Here is a 22,811-nt window from a genome sequence, read left to right as displayed (position 1 = left end):
AATGGAACATCAACGTAATCCGTGTTTGCATTAGAACATTGCAGTCACGAAAAATAGTTCTTGGAGAACGTCCATTTGCGCGGTCGTCTTGCGACTGACACGAACAGAAGGGACCTTCAACGTAGACGGTATACTTCACGTTCGTGCGATCGCATTTCAATTGGATAGGTCCACGAATACCAGAGCAGAGGCCGTGTTCCATAGATATACGTTGAATACACTCCTTTTACTCGATCTCCGCGACGTACCGACCTAATGTAACATAAATCACTAAGAAATTCTGCCAGCGAACAGCAACCCGACAAGAAAACGTTTTCTATTCTGCTCCAAGCGAACAGAATTCTTTCAAGGGACCATCGTATTCGCGCGATAATTTACTTTCAGTTCGATTCCAGGCGAAATATCGACGATATCGTCGCGACCAACGTTTTTCTCATATCGGCAACCATCTCTATCATTTTCGTTGATCGCAAGGAATCAACCAATTTTTTGATACTTCCGTGATATTTGCCTTGGGAAACTCGAAACTCGAAACAGTCGGTCTAATTTAACTTTTTAACACGTTCGATATCCCGGAGACCGAAATTAGAAAATCCGTTATATTCGTAATTTCATCTTTAATATTACAGTGACGATACGTTAAATTCACCACGAAGCACTTAAATAGTTTCGTTCGTTCATTAAAATATACGCGTTTATTAGAACGCGTTGAAACAAGCGCAGCACTTTATTTATTACTGTGCGCAAGACGCAATTTCATCAGGCAATGAACGCGTTAATCAAATTTCCTCGTTGTCTATGCTACGAATCGCTACGATTTAAATTTCCTGGAATGAAAAATAATTTCCTGACAAATTTTCAAATTGCGTTCGATGGAAACGTGAAAAGTATCGACGTAGCCTAGAAATGTAGAAAAGAGAGTGGCGAGTGGGACACGGCGAGGATAAAGAGTCGGATTGGATTGGGGAACTTCGAACGATAACGCGGTACAGAGCACGGAACTTTTGATTACGGCTCGATTTTGCGCACGAGCGGACATTCGGAATAATTAAAACGACGAAACGGATGGCAACAAAATGCCCATGAAGGGGCTCCGACACAGCCATCAGACCGATTTCAGATAAGCCGGCTTCCGCCATCAAGGCCGCTGAATTTTCATTTTTTTCTCTTCTTTCACTCTGTATTTTCTCTCTCTCTCTCTTTGCCTTTTTTCGAAAACTTGCCGTGGGAAGCGTCACAGCTAATCCCTCGCATTAACGAATCCCATTAAAAAAAAATTTTGTCGCACTCGTTCTTCCTAAATCTCTGCGTCATGTTTTTGCGAGAGAAGATAATGTTCATCCTCGTTACGATTTAACGAAGAGCTAACTCGCGGATTGATGAAAGAAGAACAGGAGTTGAAAGGTGAAATCGATGCACCGTCGAAGATACTTTGAGATTCTTTGATGGATAGTTATTAATAACTGTCTTGGGAGCTATATTTTCGCTTTGAATATATGAAAGGACGTTAAGAAGTAATAGCGTACGAGCCTTCTAAAAATAAAAATGGTTCAAGCTTTAATCGAGCTCCGCCTTTGAGCATAATTTCTCCATAAATGCAACTATACAGTACGATCGTGCATGTTTCCCATAGAAGCGTATTATATTCTGTTTTCCAACGTAATTGGTTTCTCGTATTATTTCTTCTATATGTATAAAATCAGATTATAAAAAGCCCAACCTGGCTTTTGAGATGCCCGAAGATCCGAGATGATCCGAGAAGAAGCACATCTTCATTGAGATTCGTAACTGGGATCGAGTGGAAGAATTTAAGAATTTATAGAAGTACTCGAATGCGATCAAGTTCGAAGAAGCTTGGAATACCCCGCGAAACGAGCAAACTCGTTTACGATGTTTTCCAAACACCTGCGGAAATTAACGAGATTTCGGTATAATTTACGGGTACAATGGGGATTATGAGTTAACGCAGATTTCAGAATCGCACAAAGAGACTCTTTCGCTGTATCGCTTCCAGTTTGAATCGAACTTTTAAGGCGAGTTCAGCGTTCAGATAACGGCAGTAATAAATTAAAAAAGGAAAGAATTAAGTCTCGCACAAAGCGTGCAACAACTCTTAACTTAGATAAGACGGACGGACAATAGCGAGTATTACGGTTGAATACACGATAAGACGATTGAATATAAAGATTCAACGCAAGTATCTTTCATCTATTTCTTTTGATGCAAGCTTTATGCTTTAGTCATTGGGAGTTCATTTCCAAGAGATAAATTTCAATTTACAATTTCCTTCCTCCTATTTGCTCTCAACTTTCTTTCAATTTTTATCCAGAATTCTTGCCCGTACGTTTCACCCTGCTATCGAAATCATCTCGTACTTTACACTTAGGGAAAGAGAGGGTTTGCCAGCGCGATCTCACGAACCCATTGACAGATCGCGGCGTGCAGACGTCCCAGTAATCGACTCTTCTCGCAGAGAGGCGGAAGAGACGTTGGAAGAGGGGTTGAGGTCCGCTCGACAAAGCCTTTTGATCTATCACCTCGTCGCTGCTGGTTCTTCCTTGGCGTTTTCCATCGAGACTCCTCGTGGTCTCGTACCCGTTCTACCGGTTAACGCAATAAAGTCGGCAAATGGAATTGCCGCGAACGGGCGGAGCGTTATAATTCAACTCCGGGGAACAATTTACCGGCACAATTCCAATCTGAGCAAGGTCGACCCACTGCCACCACCGCCACCGTGCAAAACCGATCCAAACTTTCGCGATAAACAACAACAATGCCACTGTACGCGTACCAGCTCCGCGATCCTTCGCCAACCATCACTTCCGGTAACTCTGCAGACCACCACCTGCGAACTTCCTTTAAACGCGCTGATCGTTCTCTTACGCCGGATCTTTGCGACCACCACAAGATTTCGTTCTCTCGAAGCTTGCTTCTTCGAGAATGTCTTCCGTCTGAGAAACGTTCTCCCTTTGAATTAATCCCTTGTCCTATGATATCGGATTTCGCCTCTGATTCAGCAGGAACAGGCTGTATTTGCAAGAAAATTTAGTTGCAAGTATAGCTTTTGATTGAATTCTTTAGTTAGGATCGACAATGTTAAGAATACGAATAATAAATACGTCGAGACGATATGTCTTTTTATATCGTAAATGCATTTGCAATAAATTTCTGATAAATCCTGATAGACGAAAGTTTTATACAGACTGTGTTTAACGTGTCGTAAGTTTAGGATGAACGCAGAGAGTCGGTTATTACGCGCTTCGTCACGTACCCCTAAGAATATTCCCTCTTCAAAGTATTCTTTTTCTATAGCCATTGAATTTCACTAAAATTTTCCCACTCGTAAATCACGATTTATTGCCCGGAATAATAAACAATATAAATCGCGACTCGTAACTACGATTTCATATCGCGAATAATTTTCGTCGTAGGAAAAATAGCGGACGGTTTTTTGATCGACCGTCATCGTTCCATTAACTCGTAAAATATAACGTACGACGCGAAGCCATGGTCGACAGCGACTTTTTATCCCGAGCTTTAAAATTTATATTTACACGAGTCACCCCGTGGCGTTCTATTTAATCGCTAACCGCGATACCTACAATTTTTCCAATTTCACAGTTCGCGTATCGGTTAAGCTAACTTTATTTCTTGCCAAGTTTCCCCGCGCAGCAGGTAGTTTCTTATGATCGTCGATCCTCCGATACCGAAAAGAGAGGCTGAAACGCGATCGAGGGTCGGTTTAACAGACACCACCGAGCGAACTTTAAATAAAATTAACCCTCGTGCCGCCTATCAGCTCCTAGCACGGTCTACGACCACCCTAATGGCGGCACAATCATGCCGTTTTATGGTGTGTGGCGTTATACGCCCGATAAAGTTGCCCCTGTGCCGAAATCCGGTCGCTTTACGCGGCTTTTCGATTTAATAACTGGCCTTCTCTGCAAATTGTCGTAAATATCCAAAGCAAGTAAGGTGGATTAGACTCCGCTGATAAATGGAATTTCGAAATCGTTTAACTCCGAAAGACTGTCGTGACTGAAAATACAACTTAAATTTTTTATTTAAATTAATCCACTTCTGAAATTAAACTACAACTGGGTTGTAGACGATCGCGACGGATTGGGTCGGATTTAAGTTAGATCACTCAATTTTAGAATATTTCTCTTCAAGATATCGCGATAAATTGAGTGGTTTTGATGATACAAATTTCACGGAAAAGACGTTTATTTTTACCGGAGAGATTGTCTAAGGTTCGAACACGAACGGAGCTTGCTGCGAAGGATCAATTTGTATTTCGTATGTTACGCGAGAAATCTTTATCACGTAAAATATAGAATACGGAACAAAATTAAGTAATCGCATCTCCAAATTATTCTATACGAGTTACTTCAACGTACATAGCCCGGAGATACGATTTAAAGATTAATAAAATTACAATACAAGCAGAATTAAATGTTTAGGGCTACAAGAAGTAAGTGCTTACGATTAATAGCATTGTGATCCCACTGTTGTCAGACGTTTACGTTAAATCACGCGTAATAGCGTTTAAAGGGTTAATGCCGTCTTCACGAATCAACGCTATATCAAAATACGTCAAGATACGAGACTGTGTGCTAAAATTATGTTTGGATACGCGTGTTTGAAAAATGAACAGAAGGATGACTCGATCGAAGATTTCCTGATAATAGTGGTGTTATGTTGTTATATGGTAAGTGGATGAAATTACTGCATTATATTTGATGCATTGTATCGTTAGGTAAAAGCTAAGTGGTTTTGAACGAGTGAGATCTGGACAATAGGGTTACGAGCTTTCCGTCGATTGAAATGTTGCAACAATTTTTGTAACAATTAATTGGCCAAGGTAGAACTGTATAGAATAGCGTTCGTAGAAAAGATTAGAAGAGTCAAATATAGAAATATCTTGAAAATTTCACCAAGAATATTTATCTGTTTGTGTAAGATTAAGTTATCTTAACTACGAAAAACAATACTATTGTTATTACAAATCAGACAGAGTATATTGGTTTCGTTTGTGCTCGATATACCCTGCAGCGAACCAATAGAATTATTAGTACAGTGTATGTCTGTTCCAGACTTTGTTTTAGGTTCAACGTGACTCGATAAGCTTTCAATTCATTTCATTCACAAACTATGGGTTACCCACGATCTAAATTTCCTCAAACACCGTCAGTGAAACGAATATATATATATAGATGTACGAATCTTCCTCGAAATCACGCATCTCCGTTAATATTAGTAATAAATAGGAGCCTTTTATCTACAAAAAAAGAAGAATCATAGATTGGCAATGATTCCATGATCCAGTATCACACAGTAATAATTAAAATGGAAGATTGGACGAATGAATTTCACGATTTAAAAAATCCTCCGACTTTCGATTCTTCGTATAAGAAAATCAAGCGACGAATATTATTCTCCGTATGTACCATCAAAGACCAAATAGCTTGCAGCATCGACAAACCAAATCGAAAGTCAACACAGGCTCTCACGATTAATCGTCCGAGTCCGACTCTCATTAGCCTGTACACCTGGGCCGATATTTCGCCTTCAAGTGCGTTCTCTGACCGGATAGCCAGCATTAGTGGCGTAGTATCGATTATATCATGGCCACAGGGATCGATCAACTGCGAGCGATGCTGATAGAAGGCCGAATTCATTCGGACGAGCTCGCGCGCTTTTCTAACGAGGACGCAAATATCTCTGTTTACCGACATCCTTTCTCTGTCTACGTTTAACACGACACCACTAATTCGCCTTTTCCCAATCGTCATCGGTCATGTTGATTTGTATCCGACTGTACCGGATCGATAATCGACCGATCACACCGTGGGACACCGCTTCATGTCGACGCGCGCCTGCCGTATTTATAATCCGAATAATTTATTGAAAGTCGTTTAATCGAACGATTAATGCGCTCAGGCCGCGCTCTGATGGCCGTTTCACTCGTATTTTTCCAGACTTTTTTTATCCCCGTTTTATAGACCCAATGGGTAATTCGATAATCGAAGCGATTAATTTCTGTGGAATGGTTAATCAGTCGCGCAGAATCCTATTATTGTCTTTATAATGAAGATTCACCGTCTGGAATGGCTTAATCTGGCTTGTTTGCTTCACGATAATCTGAGAATCGCGGTCGATCGTTAACACATATATCGAATTTGTTACGTATTATGTCGAAACTGTTCTACACCGATATTAGAAGAAAACTGTAAAACCTCGTTCAATGTTTCGACGATGTTACCGCCTTTTTATTCCAGGTTCAAATTCAACGTACCAATTAAACTTTTAATTGATTGATTTAAAGAGAAATGGCTATCCTGAAAGAATTTTACACGGCGTGCATGATATTATATAAATAAAATAAACTTAATTTGTAAGTAACTTATAATAATCGTCTCAGATTAACGTATTTGAATAAACACGTAACTGCAAGAAATAGAAAAGACGCGAAAAGTTTTCGCCACTTATACAACAGTACACGTATCTACGACAAAGTTGTGTACGAGATTTAATCACGGTGGCAATTTTATCTTCGACTCGAAGCGTCGTAAGAAAAGAAAAAAGGCATGGCAGAAAGAAACGCAATCCCCTTGCCGACAGGCATCCGTCTTCTTTGTCTTGTCTACGCCACGCGTTTTAAATATTGAATTAAAAATCTTAAGATTGCGACGACCCAGTGACCAAACATCGCAGTGACTCCGATAACGCGAATGGATCCTTTGTTCCGAGAGAAACTCATTTCAGATCTCCCTTTGAACCATCGAGATCTCACCTCCAGGCAGACCCATTCTTTCATTTTTTATCAACGCGACTACCTCGTTGCTTTTGCTTTAAAGCCGCGCCCGCGCATTTTCAAGAGTCGAAGACACGCAGCCAGACATCGTTTCTTCGCACGTACCGATATCAGATTCTTTTCATGGACTAACCGAGCGAAACGTATCTCGAGATAATCGCCTTCAACGCGTGAAAATGTCACTTCGGAGGGACGTCGATCGTCTTTCGTCCACGAAACACGTACAAACCTGGAGGGATCCGGTGCTCGTACGATCTTCTGTTACGTCTTCGGTCTGATATAGAGATCGATACATCTAGAGGATGTCGTTTCTCGAACCGCCATTTCCCTCAGGAGAATCATCTATAAATGGACCCTTTTGTCTCCGCGAAAACCTGCTCCCTTCTGTTTCTGAGACTTCACTTTGCACGTCGGAAATTTCAGCTTGAGAAACAGGCCTATTGGTTTCTCGTGATGTTTCAACATAGAACCAGCAGTGTGTCGTTAAATTGGATCTTTTTTTTTTGAGTCAGACTCTGGTAGTCAGTGGATGCACATTTTAACAAACTTTTGCTCTGACGAGAGAAACATTTGTATAAATATACATGTTAGAGCACACGTCCACTGTAACTGTAGTCTTAGACCATTGGTGACGTGAATTATCCGATAATGGTAATTCAACTCTATTTAGTCAAAACTTACAGGGACATTTAGACAAATTCTACGTTTCGCGAAAAATCTTTCGATCCTTCTTCAATTTTATCAATCGTTGGGTCTGTTCGTTCGTCTATCATCAAAGGATTATGATCGTTTCGTAGTTACAGGAATTGCAACCATAGAATGTCACCAGTAAACAAATATGGTCGTTCGATTACCGCGAAAATTCGTGTTTAAAGGAATTCGTGTCGATGGAATTATTCATTCGAAAACAGCTTTTTTATTTAATGTTGCAACGATCGAAGCGTTTTTCTTTGGCAGAAAATTCAACAGAGCTTCAAAGAAACATTCCGCATTGTTTGGAAACGTCACGTTATCTCAACTCGTATAATTCAATATAATAATCCACGTAACAAATATAATTTCGACTAATGCCAGTCTAACACGGTATACCGATAATTTGAAATCGACATCGGCCGAGAAGAGACTCGCTCCAATTCATTGGCGGTCAGATTTGATTACAGATCAAATTAATCTATGCAGATTAAACGCTTACCACTGGGTTCGAACTGCGAAACGCTTTTCCCCTGAATGACTCGAGCCGGCAGTTCGATTAAACGCTTACTCTACCCCTACTATGGCGATGAGTTACGGTACTGTTTGGAATAACGAGTCGTTTAAATCGAAATTAATGTAGAAGATTTATTAAGGAGACGCCGGTTTCGAACCGCGAGTAATAAATCGACGCTCGGAGGAAACCCACGTTTCGCCAGCCGTGTACACGCGTTAGGATCTAAACTGGCTAAGTAAACCGTGGCTTCTATCTAATTCTAAGAGTATGCCTTGCAGTGTAATCCCCGGAAATCCCTGTGCACACCGCCAATACCGATTGTTCTCCCGGATAAAAACACAATCCCAATGAATTCTGTTCCTATTTGGACGATCAAGATTCACGGTGGAAATTTATATCAGATCGAAAACATCTAGATATCTATAGATTCGTCGTTTCAAGAAATAATTAAGTTACCAGAGGAGCTAAGTTTCAATACGCCTAACAGTCAGAACAACAATTAGAATTTTAGCCAGTTCAAAGAGTCGAAGAGTTTACCGAATTTATAGCACGCGTGAAAAAGTAGCGATTCGATGAATCTCGAGTTAATTTTTACTTTTACTCGAATTATTGGAAATTAAAGCTGTCTTACCGCAGCAAACCCTTCGATTGTAATAATGTACCATAGTTTATAAATATACAAGTTGTTTTACTGTTCGCTTGCAATAATATTATCCTCAGAGCGACTCATAGTAATTCAATAACTCATACTCGTCGAGATCAAACGAAAACACTTGCACATCCGATCATCCACGTTTACGACTATCTGCTGCTATAAATTCCTATCGATTCCTGGCGGAGAGAAGCGGAGAGCTTTGGGGTAACGTCCCTCGTCGAACGACGCTGGCAAGGACACGGAGAACGGCTAAGTAAGCCGGTCGGGTCGCATCTGGTTTGAACGGAACGTAATGCCCGGGAATATAGACGTCGTGGATACGCGGATACGGTTAGGCAAGGAGGAAGGTGCATTTAGCGGGCAGAAACGAGGCAGCCCGCGCGGGAAAACCGACAGCTCTTCCGGAGATTAACGCTAAGCCACACCTTATCATACTTTAAGCCGGCGCCCGCTATCGTGCATCCGATACACCCCTGGAAACACGTACTACCCCGGTACCAGTAATGAGTTACGACTGCTTTCAGACCGGAAGGAAGGAAGCTTCGACCTGAGCGACAGCTTGATTTCATTCTGTTGGTGCATTGCTGTTAAACCATGAAATATAATGCCGTGTCTAACTCGTCGCGTATCGGACAAATGGTGTGAATATTGCGTACAATTTAGCGTTTGTTTTATAGCTTCGTTTTCGATCCACGAGGGAGTAATTTTTGGGGATATTTTTCTTTTTTCGAATTGCTTGATGCAAATAACGCGACGATGGATCTGATGGAATTATTGAATTCTTTTGTTAATCGATATAGAGAGGATAGAGTAATTTCTTAATGTTCCTTAGCGTTGGTTAATTGTCGGTTAATTTCTTTAGATCGAAACGGAATTTGCAATTTTGTTTGGTTACTTTAGGATTGCAAAGAACGAAGATAATTAAATACTGTTGACTGGAGAAATCGTAGGATGTTCGATCACAACTTGTCATTTTATAATCGTTATAAGTATAACAGGATTACTTGTCTAGTAATTCTTCGACTACATTCTCGCTTAATACTTTCAAACTATCGTAATCACTCGACCCAAACTCTATCATCCAGTAACATTAATCATCTACCAAACTATACCATAATTTCCTCCCAATGGTATAAATCTGTCATACTTCCAATGAAATATTCTCCCAACATTTTGCACCTGGTCTACACCGTCGAACACGATCGCAACAAATTCCCTGTTGGTCATTCGTTCTCGATATCCAGCCACGTTTTCTATGTCTTCGCGACGACGTCACGTAAAAATAACTTCGATTTGACCGGATTCGCTCGACACACAGAGAAAGAGAGAAATAGAAAGGGAGAATAGGTGCCGTGTTCTGGTAGCGGAAAAGCGCTGTACGTGACAGATTTCGGTGTGTTCGCGAAACGACGGGAAAAGAACGACGATGTACAGAGGGCGACTGATAAGGGCCTGGCTTGGTGATTCATCACGATCCGCGATTATCTACCTGTCACTTCCGGTTCAGCTGGCGCGCGCGACGAATCAACTATCGCGGCTCTTCGCTATCACAGGACCCACTATTTTCACTGGCATCACCGTACACCTTTCGAAATTGTCGAGGATTCAATGGCGTCCCTTTGACCGAGCTTTTAGACTGGTTCGTTTGCCACGTGATTTAATAATTCAACCTGACAGTCTCTTTTGTCGGTTCTTTCATCGCTTTTGTTCACCGATATGCAATACACAGCGTGGAAACAGATTCTAAACTCGCGTCACGTTATGCGTAACTTTAACGTTCATTGTCCTCTAAATAGATATACAGATTTAATTTTTCCACGTGAACATACAAAGCTGCTAAAAGTCCTGATTTTCTGCATGTTACTACTTGAGTCGGAATACTCGCAAGCTAATTTGCTTGAAATAACAAGCTACGTAATTTGCTTTGTAATTAGCTAAATTCGAATATGACCAATATTTTATCGTATTCTTATTTTTCATATCTTTTCTCGTTGGTCTTAAAGTAGGCGATATTTCCCAATGTTTCCTCCATTGCGCTAAAGATTGACAGTGTCTCGCGAAATACAACAGGTTCGATAATTCTTTATAATAATCTTTTCTCGTTGGTCTTAAAGTAGGCGATATTTCCCAACGTTTCCTCCATTGCACTAAAGATTGACAGTGTCTCGCGAAATACAACAGGTTCGATAATTCAGTGCAAATTTCAAGATAGAATTTTAAGATGTCGAAGCTTGCGCGACTCGAACCTTGCTATATTCTTCGTTATCGATTTCTACCGGTAAATATCGTTGAACCAGCAGCAAGGAACCTCGAGATCTTATCATTAACCGACTAACTCATTGTTCTCTTTTTTCCAATCTTTCTCTCGCAGTTCGTACGAAAGAATGCGACGAACCAACAAATGCAGAGAAACTCTGATTGCAAGGGAATCGAGACGAAACACAACTGCTTCGTAACGAAGCTTGGAACGATCGCTTCCGGCACGGATGGAAGTCGAGCTTCTGGAAAAGTCGCGACGTTCCCATGCGAGAACAATTCCCGAGCAACGAGCTACCGCGTGGAGACGGCATTAAAAGAAACGCAGTGAACAGGCCTTTGAAGTCTTTTCCACGGCGAGATACGAGCGTAAAAGCGACGTTGCACGATGCTTCGCGTCGTTCTCGCCCTCGTGTGTTCCGCCAGTTTCGATGATTCGACGCGCCGGCGCCTAGACACTCGACATACGTGAACGCGCGAGTGCGCTAATCGCGCCGCGAGTAATGGCGCTGGGACGCGAGAACCTCTCAGTATCTGTAATTATTCCTCCCGATTCATGTTCTCGAATAACAACCGTGACTCTCCTTTGCTGCCTCTCAGGTTTCATAGGGTTTCCGTGTTTGCACAAGATACTCTTCTATCTCGCTGTTTCTCTTCCTGGATTTGGCGAACGAGCTTTTTCACTATTTCAGGTGATTCCAGAGGAACAGATGTTTGTCGTGATCTTTTTTAGTGTCTTTGAACTTCTGATGTGCAATTTTTACAATGTACTATACGTAAGCACGTTCTTTCTCCTTTCATGGTAATGACGTTAATGGAGAATGTTGCTAATAGTTTCGGATTTCTTTGTACCTAACTAATTTACTTTCTCTAAATAATTTACGACGTAATTATGATCGATTAATCATAATATCGAGTCACACTCATGACAAATCACCACAAAACAACATTGACTTGATTACAAATCGCGTTTACAAAATAGCGAAATCGTTAAAACGAAGTTACACAGAGTGTGTCGATAATTCGTAACGCTACAGAGGATTAATTATTTCTCATGACATCGAGACTTTGTCAAATAAGCTGATATTGATTAACTTCCAAGTAGCAGACGGAAGCTAACAGAAACATCTTATATCACGGTCAAACGAATGGGCTCTGTCAACCGGTGGCACGTGCAGGAGACAAATTTTCTCATCCAGTCATTCCCCGAAAGGTTCCAATTTTCACGTACAAATTCTCGACTAGTTCGGGTCGACTGTTTTTTTCGAGCGTCGATTCGAACGGTTTGGTGCACGAGGTTCGAAAATAGAAAATAAAAAAGAGAAGAACGAGAGAGGCAGAGGGAGAGAGCAGCGGCTCCGGATGTTGAACAAGTCCGAAAAGTCCGCGTATCCGACTGCCGGATGCAGCTCCTGCCCTTTTCGCGTGCGTGCCACGGTAACTAATTGCTGGCGCTATTGATTTTACCCGCTACCGGTATCTTGTTTGCGCGAAATCCGTTCCTGGCCGAGCGCAACGCAACGAAAAGTCGCCGATTTTTATCTCGGCCACGCTTCCCCCGTTATAAATCTTTGTCTGTTATCGAGAGAGTGGATTAGAGGGGCGTGCGGCGAAGAACGAAGTTTCTGCGATTTTTATTCCACCTGGCGGTCTATACGCGTTGATACAGAGGAATGGTATAATTTATTTCGGCGACGATGGAACCGGTCATTGGTCGTGTTCCTTTGTTCTCTGTCCGTGTATCGACTGTATCAAAATAGAAGGAGAGAAAGAATAGTTAATCGAAGTACAGTGACCTAAAGGTCATTATTTATACATATCTTTATCGGAAGCTTTATTGAATATATTACGTGTTATATAGATTTTGTTTGGCATACGATAGGACCATCGTGAAACAAATACGAAAATGTACATAGATGTTACAAAATATTTCTAGCAAACATACACTTTATGGTGAGAGAATTATTTTTATCAAGCGTATATTTGCACTGAATATATTGTAACTTTTATACACATTTTCGGACTGGTTCGTGGTGGCTCTCGACCACGGAACTTTCCAACGGCTTCGCGACACAAAGCGCTATATCTTCAAAGCATAAGGCAGACAAGCCTAATGTACCATCGATACCCCTACGGTTCTTTCGCGGCAACCGTCGCGGACATCTAATAAACGCGTGCGTAGTGGGGATATCAAGGGGCAACAAAGAAAGAAGGGTTCCAACCAAACATTCATTCTGCCCCGAGCTGCGAAGTGCGAAAGGTTTAGTGTCATAGCGAAGCAAACATAATTAGAGATACGTGATTATTGACTCTTGATAGTTAATCGTTAATCGTAAATTATTGTCGATAGTTAATCGTAATTGCTGATCGTAAATTGTTGACTGTTGCTTGTTAATAGTTTAATAAACTTTTTGTTGAAATTTCTTGCGGGCACCTTCACCAACGACCACCTCAGGTTTAAAACTTCAGTGCTGTAATTGTAATAATCTAATGATAATTCAAAGAATTTTCTATAATATACGTAACATGTTCATAAAAATGTTTAATGGTAAGCGTTCAAATACTTTTGTAAGTTACTGTATATATATATATATATATATATCGGAGTATTGGAAAGTCTCAAATATCAAACACGCAGTTATAATCAAAACGTATTAACGTAAAAGCGATACGGAATTTCTCGATGGTTGACGAGTCGTTCTATAAAAGAAGAAAGAAAGGGACCAGGGTTACCAATTCTTTGTTTGTTCGCAGCAATGTAGTTTACCCCCGAATTTACCCTCCCTTTCACTTCGCTGAACCAGCAAACCTTCACGAAATACTGGAGTTTCGCTACAAGAGAGGAGAAGGATTGTGTAATTCGTACGGCAAACAACAGCGGCAGGCAGCTGTTGCACACATCGGGCAAAAAGATTACGACGTCTGCGAGGAAAAGCTGTTGCCGGTGAAATTAAACCTGACTGTTCTTTAAATGGAAATCGAACGGTTGTTCCTTATCGATTAAGCACCGTTCTTTCCACCAAACACGCGTCAAATTTTACGAATTCATGCAACTTCAAAATCCTTATACGAGGTATAATATAACAAATTACGAAACAATTTGGAAGATGTATCTGCAAAAACTATACAACGAAATATTCACGAAAGTATTCCATCGCTTACCGCAGAATCTTTTCATGCTATTTCATGAAATTTCACTATTGCAACGAGATACGACTATCGTGATTACGTTGGTAAAATTTGGAACCAATTTGAAAATATATATAGAAGTTACAAACCATTTACTGCAAACGTACGTTTAGTAAACAATCGATATACAGTAAAAAAATTTGCATAAATATTGCTGCCTATTAATATACCGAATAATTAACTAATATAGTGATTATTGAAATATTTTGCTCATGTTTACGATACAAAATGCTTGTAATAAATATCTTGTAACATCTATATAGTTTCAGATTGCTTTCAAAAGCCAATACATATAATGTTTTTTATATCCGCAAGAAATTGCTACAAGTGTTCAAATACTTTCTCGAACCACTGTATCTTGCAAGAAGCAGAAATAGTTGGCTGTAATATCCTGCGACTTAATCAGAAAACCGGCAACAGGCAGCGGTGAAAAATATCCAACCGATAGATGTATTTTTCGGTACAGTATCGAGAATCCAGCGCGACATTCTATTAAAAAGCCAATCCCTGCGATCGACGAAGCTGGACAAAGGCGAGAGAGGGCGGACACTCGGTTGTCGGCTGGTTCTCTCTCTTTCTCGGCATCGGTGGCCGGTTGTTCGGAAAGTTTCGCCGACGATATAACATATCAGAGGTATCGGTGTTCCCGACCCCGTTCAAACCGGTGCCAGAAACGATCGTTGGTCGAATTATCGGGATCAGCATTTCCAACGGTATTTGTGGTCTGATTGCGGACTGGCAACCGCGTTGAAACCGTGCTGGAACGACGATTCACAAGCAAGAAAGAGAGAGAGAGAGAGAGAGAGCTACGAAAATTCGAAGGTTACCACCGGTAAATATGGCGGACGATTCAAAGAGAAGAAAAGGGATTAAAAAGAGAGAGCGAGAGGGAGAAAAAGATCGAAAAGATCGGCGAAATCAGAGGAACAAGACGAGAAGCAGGGTCGAAAGGGTGGGAAGAGGAGGGGACCAAGCTTCCGTTCGCAGCTTTCGTTGCTCCGTACCCTCCCCCACGAATACGCTCTCCCCTCCGGTAATCAAGCACCGCGAGCTTGAGCTCGGACTAATTAATGGAGACTGATTGCTCGACTCTATCCGGGTTAACCCGCTGCTGACTTCGCTTTATCGGTGCTACTTAAATTTTCGAGTCATTCCCCCTGAACCACGGAACGATTCCAGCCTTTTCTGCGAACACTTTGAGCCTCCGGAGAGGATTGAAATTAATCCTCTTGGAGTGGAGTGAGTGAGTGAGTGAGTGAGTGAGAGGGAGAGAGAGAGAGAGAGAGAGAGAGAGAGAGAGAAACAGAGAGAGCGAAGGCGAATCCTATCCCGTTATCGGGATCCTGCATGAAACTTCTCTGTCTCTTATTCGCCGTCGACGGCTGTAAATTATATGTAAAAGAACCGAGGATTGAATAATTTTTTCTTTCTACTATAAATTTTCACGAGTTTTTAACGTAGGGGGATAACTGAATGGAAGAATCCTTGTTTAAAAAGTGAATTTGCAAATTGTATGGGTTAAGGTGCTGCGTATGTTAGACATAGAGCCATGAAATGTTAAACGAGCTTTAAATGAACCTGATTGATATTCTACCGATCTTCCAATAGATCTAATGCTTCATATTTCATGGAAGAATTATTTTACAGAGAGATGTTTCCGGCTAATAGACGGATCTCGAAGGTACTATTCAGAGATTCCTTCCTTACTTGCTTTCGTAAGAGCCTGAAATATCGGTGCTTCTATCAAACAGGAATAATAAACTTCAGCAGAGTTGTAGCCTCTCAAAGTAAACAGCTCAAAAACGGCAGCAACTTTCAGAATCGTCCGATATTAAACCGACTCGTCGTCTAATATCGTCGTAGAGTACACAGTTTCAAATGATATCAATAAGCAACCTCCTACGTTATTCTTTAATAAAGTACAAACGTTTGTAAACCGGTTTCATTCCCAGTGAAACATCATGACGATGCAACAGCCGGTTTCCATCTAAGCAAAAATCAAGCTTCTGCCCGGTTACCGCTGTCCAAACAGAAGCGGAGAGGGAGATATCTTTATTAAAGTTGACGGACGGCGCAAGATTGAAACGCGAAACTGTTATGTACCACGGAAGGTTGTCGAAAACCAAGATGACTCGCAACTTTCCTCTTTTGGTTGTCTCAGTATGCCGAGAAATTTCCCTTCGGCCGGCCACCGTCAAAGCGTTTAACTTCCGTCGAAAATTTCCGTCACCGCGCCGCGAATTCGCATAGTTGGTCCGGCTAGGCGAAAGTTTACCGAGAACCACCGTCTCGAAAGCTGGAACGAACGCGACGTCATCAAGTTGCCGCGACTGGAAATCCGATTATGTGCACCCGTAGCAAACGTGTCGTCGAAATTCCCTGGTGAAAAGAGCATTTTCTTCTCCGCTCGTTCCCACTGTAAATACGATACGTGTAATCGAGTCTGTGAGAGTTATCGAATGAGAAAAGTCTAGCAACACCGTTAGTCACAGCTCTTCAAACACTTCGATACATTCGTCAGCTAAAAGCACGATCGATGCAGAAGCTAAACAACCATCTGCAGCAGACCACAGCCAACTTCAAATTAGAACTTGCCACTTAATCAGGATTACACGCGCTATCAAGCGATCAGATTCCAATCGAGTTTCAGAAAAATTATCGTGAGATTCCTCGGAGTATTCAACGGATCAGAACACATCTCAGAGGTCGTACTTAGAGTCGAAGACGCATTCAGTATCGGTAAAAACAGCTAAGCGTTTCTTTTTTAGTGAAAAATTTCCCTTGATAAAACATCCGGAATCTGAAAAACGCGATTTTGAAGAAGTCACTTTCTTCTCTCTATCGTCTCGATCGATCGCAAGGATCCATTTTATACTTCGCTACGAAAGCACCGCGATGGCAACTCGTGCGTGGCATATCCGATGCATGCGACAGAAACAGGGATTCGCAATTTCCACCGATAAAGATTTCAATATGGGCACAGAGGTAATCCACGAACGTAGTACACGATGGCGATCGACGGCAAGAAGATTCCATCTGGAAACTCCTTGCAACGAAACTGCTTCCGCAAGGAAGATGTGCGAACTTTTCTACGAGGAAAATCCAAGGAGGATTTATAATAAACTGGCTGATGCAAATCAAGCGCCAGCCGGTTCACGGATTCAGGTCGGGATTCACGTTTTTTAAACGGGCGCGGCTTTTGCAGACGATAAAAATGGGAAATTGATTAAGCGAAACGGGAATAATAAATGGACATTGACTTTAGAATTTTCTTGCTCGCCCTTTGTCTTTTTCTCTCGCTCTTTTCCTAGTTACGCGTTTCAGGTCACCGCGGTAATTTTTCATCGACGAATTTCAAAAGAACTAGCAACGGTCTCTTTTCATCTTTTCCTCCAGAATTGAAAGATGAATGGAGTTTTTCACTGGCGAACGTTGAAAAAACAGCGCCCCGGTAATTTTTCACCTACGAATTTCACAAACTAGCGAACGCTTCACTGTGCTTCTATTTTTGTCTTTGGAAGATGGGCGCTGAGCACGCGGATTGTAAACACGGAAACGGAGAGTATTTAAGCTCCGATGAAATTTTTGGATTCAAATATTTTTTCGTTCTACCTCCACGCCGTTAAAAAAGATGATAGTTTTGCCATTAAAACAATAAACAGTTATAAATAATCGAGACTGCATATCTACTATCGTAACATTTAAAAATAATATCTGAATGAACAAACTGCTAACATTATAATATTATCTATTATAATAATATCTATCAAAAATGATAAAAAGTCGCGAATTATGGATGGTGAAGCAAAGAAACGCAGGTGGATAGTACCGAAATAATAAAAAACAAACTTGTATGGCAAAAAAAAGAAGAGAATCCCTGATTATTAGAACCGAAACAAAAGAGAAGAAATTATCGGTCTTTCCACGGAATAGGTTGAAATTCTTAAATACAAATCTCTGATCCGATCGTTTCCTTCGGATAACGCAATAGAATATTAATTCTACTAACTGAATTCCAAACGCTGATTCGGAGAACTCAAATTACCATGTAACAAACGTAAACCCTGATTGTAATCCGGGCACGCATCGAGCATCGACCGACTAAAATCAATATGCTCCTTAATAATCCAACCTGGTTGGAGTCGGTGCGATCGGAGCAGAGGTTTTGCGATGTCAAAGCAGCATCGCGGCTTCAAAGTTTCACGGAGAATCCCGTGAGAGTTTCTCATCACAACGCATCGATAGGGTTGGAACCGAGGCCAGGTCGAACGTCAAAGATCCAGAGGGTAGGGGCGAAACGGTAGCTCTTTCGTCGCTACAATTTCTGCTTACGTATTACCGCGACGCATAACTGCTACGTTATCAAAGGAGAATGGCGCTCGGAGAATTTCCGGCTTCATAGTTAACCTACTGCGTGCGCACGGCCACTGACCCGGTGCGCCCGGCTTTGGAAATCTTTGGAATTGTTCGCGCGTCAAAAGCCATTGTTCCGGCAATGTTGTCACGAGAATAATTCTCGGTTCGTTGTCACGCGGATTTACGAATTCTTTTTAAGATTTTCAACCCTTTTTTTCCCGCCGTTTCGTCATTGTCGTCGTTCCTCGGCGTTAATCGCGTTAATCGCTGTTTCAAAATATGCATTTAAGCGTGTATACATTGTCTCGTACAACGTGCGTTATCTTTTCTCTCCTGTTTTCCCTTTCTCCATATTAGCAACGTACATTGTTCTTCCCTTTTCTTCCTTTCAGGCTCCTTTTTTCTCGTTTTCGTTTGCGTCGAATGATGCCGGTTAAACGTCAACCTCTGTTTCAAGCACGAAAATTGAAGGATATTAAAGGCAGGCGTGGATTTCGTTGACGTTGATAGTATTTTTCAACGTTATCTTTTTCCTATTTGCACCGTTGTCGCGAGCAAAACTGGAAACTGCAAACACACGCGCACAATTGGAAATACCCTGCGCGTTTCCAAGTTCCTCTGTAACATTTTTGCACCGGCGATTTTCCTAACTCCACCGTTCACATTCCCCGGCCGTCGCGAGAACAGTTTGACATTGGTTTAATGCGTTTTTCAAATATTCAACGGATTAATAAATCGATCGGCACGCGAAATGGAATCTGAAATCAAGTTTTCGGAAGTAAACGGCTCGTCCAGTAGGGACGGAAAAACAGAAACAAATAAAAAATATCAAACGAGACAAAGGTAGAAAAAAATCGCGTTCGTGTTGTTTCGATCCCAGACGAAAAATTTCCACGTGACAACGAAGGAAAGTGCATTGGCTCGCAAATTTGTTTCCGCCATTTTCATACGTCCGTTCTCGCGTCAATATGACACGTGCATCTCTTTGGATTTACTTTTTAACCGACAACCTTGCTCACCGCGAACGTATTAAAACATCCGAGAAGAAAATATCAAACGAAACGACACGAGAAAACTTTACATACAAGCGATCGAATAAGTACAGAGGCACAGTTAATGCAACGTTTAACATGCTATCGGTTGTTTCCTGTGGAAGAAACACATTGATCCCAAAAGAAAATGGACAATTCGACCAATTCGATACAATTCGCCAATCTAATAGCCAGCAGAAGTACGCTAAAGCTCGATAATATTTTCAGATCAAAGCCAATCTCGTTTCTTCTTTCCTTCTTCACACATTTCATCTTATTCCAACCTTTATCTCACGTTCCACCAATTACTTCTTCTTCCTATTTCGTTTTCCGTTTTCGTGCGCTTCCTTTTCTATACACTATTCTTTTTCATCTTCTTTTCCACGTTATTCTCTGCTCGTTACACACCACCGCTCCCCCAATCCTCTTCTCCTCGTATAACGCGTCATTCACTTCCTTTTTCACTCTATATATTTTTCAAGCTTCTATTTTCCTTAAATCTCGGTTCGCCACTTTCCCACATTTTTCCTCCAAGCACCCTCCGTCCTTTTTTTTTTTCACCAGACCGATAACCCAACTCTTGGCCGTCGCGTTTCAACTTATCCCCCGTATAATTCATTCTTCCACGCCGCGATCTCGCGCTGAATTCTCTACGGCCACTTCTCGCCGGTTAGATACTCGGCCGCAATCAAAATGGAACGTCTGTCTCGAAACGGCGCACCTGTTACCGCTCACGGGAGCTGAAAACTTCGCCGTTCCACCTGTCATCGTTCTCACCGTGAACGCTAATTGGATTGAAAAAAGAAACGGATAATGTGGGATAGAGGAAAAACAGGAGGATGGAAGAACCATAATGGAGACAAGGGAAGAGAGTAGAAAAAGAAATGAGAAAAAGCAGTACGGTCGTCGCTTACCTTATCGCCATACTCTTCGCTTTCAAGTGATGCCATCGCTGGTTCATCTCGTCCAGGCGTCGTTGCAGCATAACCGCGTCATCCTGGCTGGCCAGAGAACTCAACAGCTTCCGGCCAGTACCATTCAGGGATGCGTACACGTCTCGGTGTGTCTCGATTTCCGATTGCAGGTCCTGAAACATCCAAACGAAAGGTAACGTAAATTTTTCTCTTCGAGTGTTGCTAATTTTGTATTATGTAAGAACTGAATTTTTGATGGTTGATGTCAATCCTCAATTAGCATCAATGGGTTTTAGTTTCAGATGATTTACAACGAAGATCATGGATTAAATAGAATTTTAATACGTTTTTCATTACAGTTTATATCGTGCGTTTTAGAAGACGAAGACTGTCGATAAGATTTTTAATACAATTAAAAATAAATAATTCAATATTAATTCAAATTATCGTAATCACCATGATCCAACGATACCAATTGAGAATTGTTTTTATTCTCTTTATTCGTAAATATTAATTTAATAAAATTTGCGAGAACTATCATCCCTATTTTACTAAATTGAACAAACGTTCAATTTAATACGTTTCTATGATTAGTATTATCATATGTATTAGTATTGTATGTTTGGTTTCTGTAATAAATTAAGTTGTGCCTATCAAAAGGATAACGCTTCCCAGACTCAAATAAATTTTTCCATTTCTAGTATTCTCGTGACGAAAAATAGGAGTGGCAAAAATGTCGACCGACGTGTTACTCGTACAAACTAATCAAAACTGTGCAGAATTGAACTGGAATACGAAACTTCAAACAGAGACATTGTAACCAACTATAACAGAAGCAGAAAGAGTAACTTCATAGTATAGTGTATACAGAAGCGTTAAGAACAAACTGTAAATAAAATAATAAAATAAAAAGTGATCGATACAAGTTACCATACAAGTAACCATCGTGGAAGCTAATTTTGGCATTAGCTAAAATATCTCGTGATCAACGAACGATGTTATTATCGAAGAAACATTCCATGTCAGCGTGAAATATCCGACGTAGAAAATTTCAAGAATTCGCGCAATATTCCCCTGGGATTTTCTCGACGGGAGAGTACCCTGTGGAAAGTATACGTTGAAAATAGGGGGAAAAGAGAACAGTGTTTCGTCATCGTGATGACGTGAATTGCGGCGAACGCTTGGCCAGAAGTGATTTATGCCGGGTTCCCCATGTACGTCCAAGCTTTGGGTCCACGGTTGACGTGCGCCGATGAAAATAAATCGAGGTCGATGCAAGTGAATTAAGAAATATTCGTTGCTCCGCGCTCTATATACTCCGCGCAATTTCCACAGGTACCAGAATTCGAACAGAAAAATTTTCCTTCAAAATCAAACGTAAAACATGGTTTCGTTTCTGCAACTTGCTACTCGTCGTAAGAGGATTTCACATTTTTCCATTCCTTTCTCGTGGATTGTAAAATCGATGCAGATGCAATCGGTGATTTAGGAGAAACACTGTTTTATGGAAATTTATTTATGGATACTGTGTATATATTGGTATTTACAGCGGAAGATGTATAGCCTCTCTCTCTGTTTTAGAATTTAAATTTATATCGTTTATGTAAAGGCTAAATTCTAAAAAGTAAAAAGGTATGGCGTCACGTTGAAGGACTTACTGTTAAATTGTACATGTGTTTTGCCAAATTGTATCTATACTAAATTGCATAATACGTACCGTACTAAATCGCAACTGTAACTACCTGTTACTAAATTGCGACTGTAACTACCTGTTACTAAATTGTACATGTTGTACATTTACAATTTAATAAATTTAGTAGTATCTAGTTAGTTAATTTAGATCCCTCAAAATAACGGAATATCCTTTCACTTTTTACAATTTATCGTTCGTATAAGTACTATAGGAATGATTGGTTGTGCTATAAAAGTGTCGAGGAAATATTCTTACGGCGAATATCCACGATTCAAATAGAAACTAGCGACGAGACTAGCTTTAAGGGATGATCATCCAACTACTGTACAGTTCCGGTAAAGCCGACTGTCGAAAAGAAACCATATGAATCATCCAAACGTTCTGACCGTGCAATTTTAAACTACCCTGAAAATCCTACGAACCTCCCCATTCACGATCATCCCCTTCACAATGAATTCTCCATTCGCTGTGAAGGTATAGTTCGCCAAAAACCACCCCTAACGCACAATGAAATCTGTCGTAAGAAATGATTAAACAGACGGAATGCCATCCTTTGGCGATCAGACATTCAGGTCACAGCGGAGTTAAGAAGAATCGGTGAATATCCAAAAGCCTAAGAGAGGGTATTTTCGTTGGAAAAGAAAGCCACTCGTATGTTCCATCCTGTTGGCGAATTTTCTCCACTACGGGGGA

The 22,811-nt window shown here is 41.0% G+C and overlaps 1 protein-coding gene across 10 annotated transcripts in view; it reads right to left on the bottom strand.

Annotated features, from left to right (window-relative positions):
* The window catches only part of LOC132910266 (dystrophin, isoforms A/C/F/G/H), a 455,671-nt gene that overhangs the window by 80,736 nt on the left and 352,124 nt on the right, over positions 1–22,811 (bottom strand). For all 10 annotated transcript variants that reach the window (XM_060965815.1, XM_060965814.1, XM_060965813.1 and 7 more), the window contains one exon: positions 20,426–20,598. In XM_060965815.1, the coding sequence (XP_060821798.1) occupies positions 20,426–20,598 (173 nt within the window). The remainder of the gene's footprint in view (positions 1–20,425; positions 20,599–22,811) is intronic.

The sequence above is a fragment of the Bombus pascuorum genome, chromosome 9 (assembly GCF_905332965.1).
Source record: "Bombus pascuorum chromosome 9, iyBomPasc1.1, whole genome shotgun sequence".
In the NCBI taxonomy this organism is placed as follows: domain Eukaryota; kingdom Metazoa; phylum Arthropoda; class Insecta; order Hymenoptera; family Apidae; genus Bombus; species Bombus pascuorum.
Note: the sequence above shows the minus strand (reverse complement) of the source record. Positions and strands in the feature narration are given on the sequence as shown.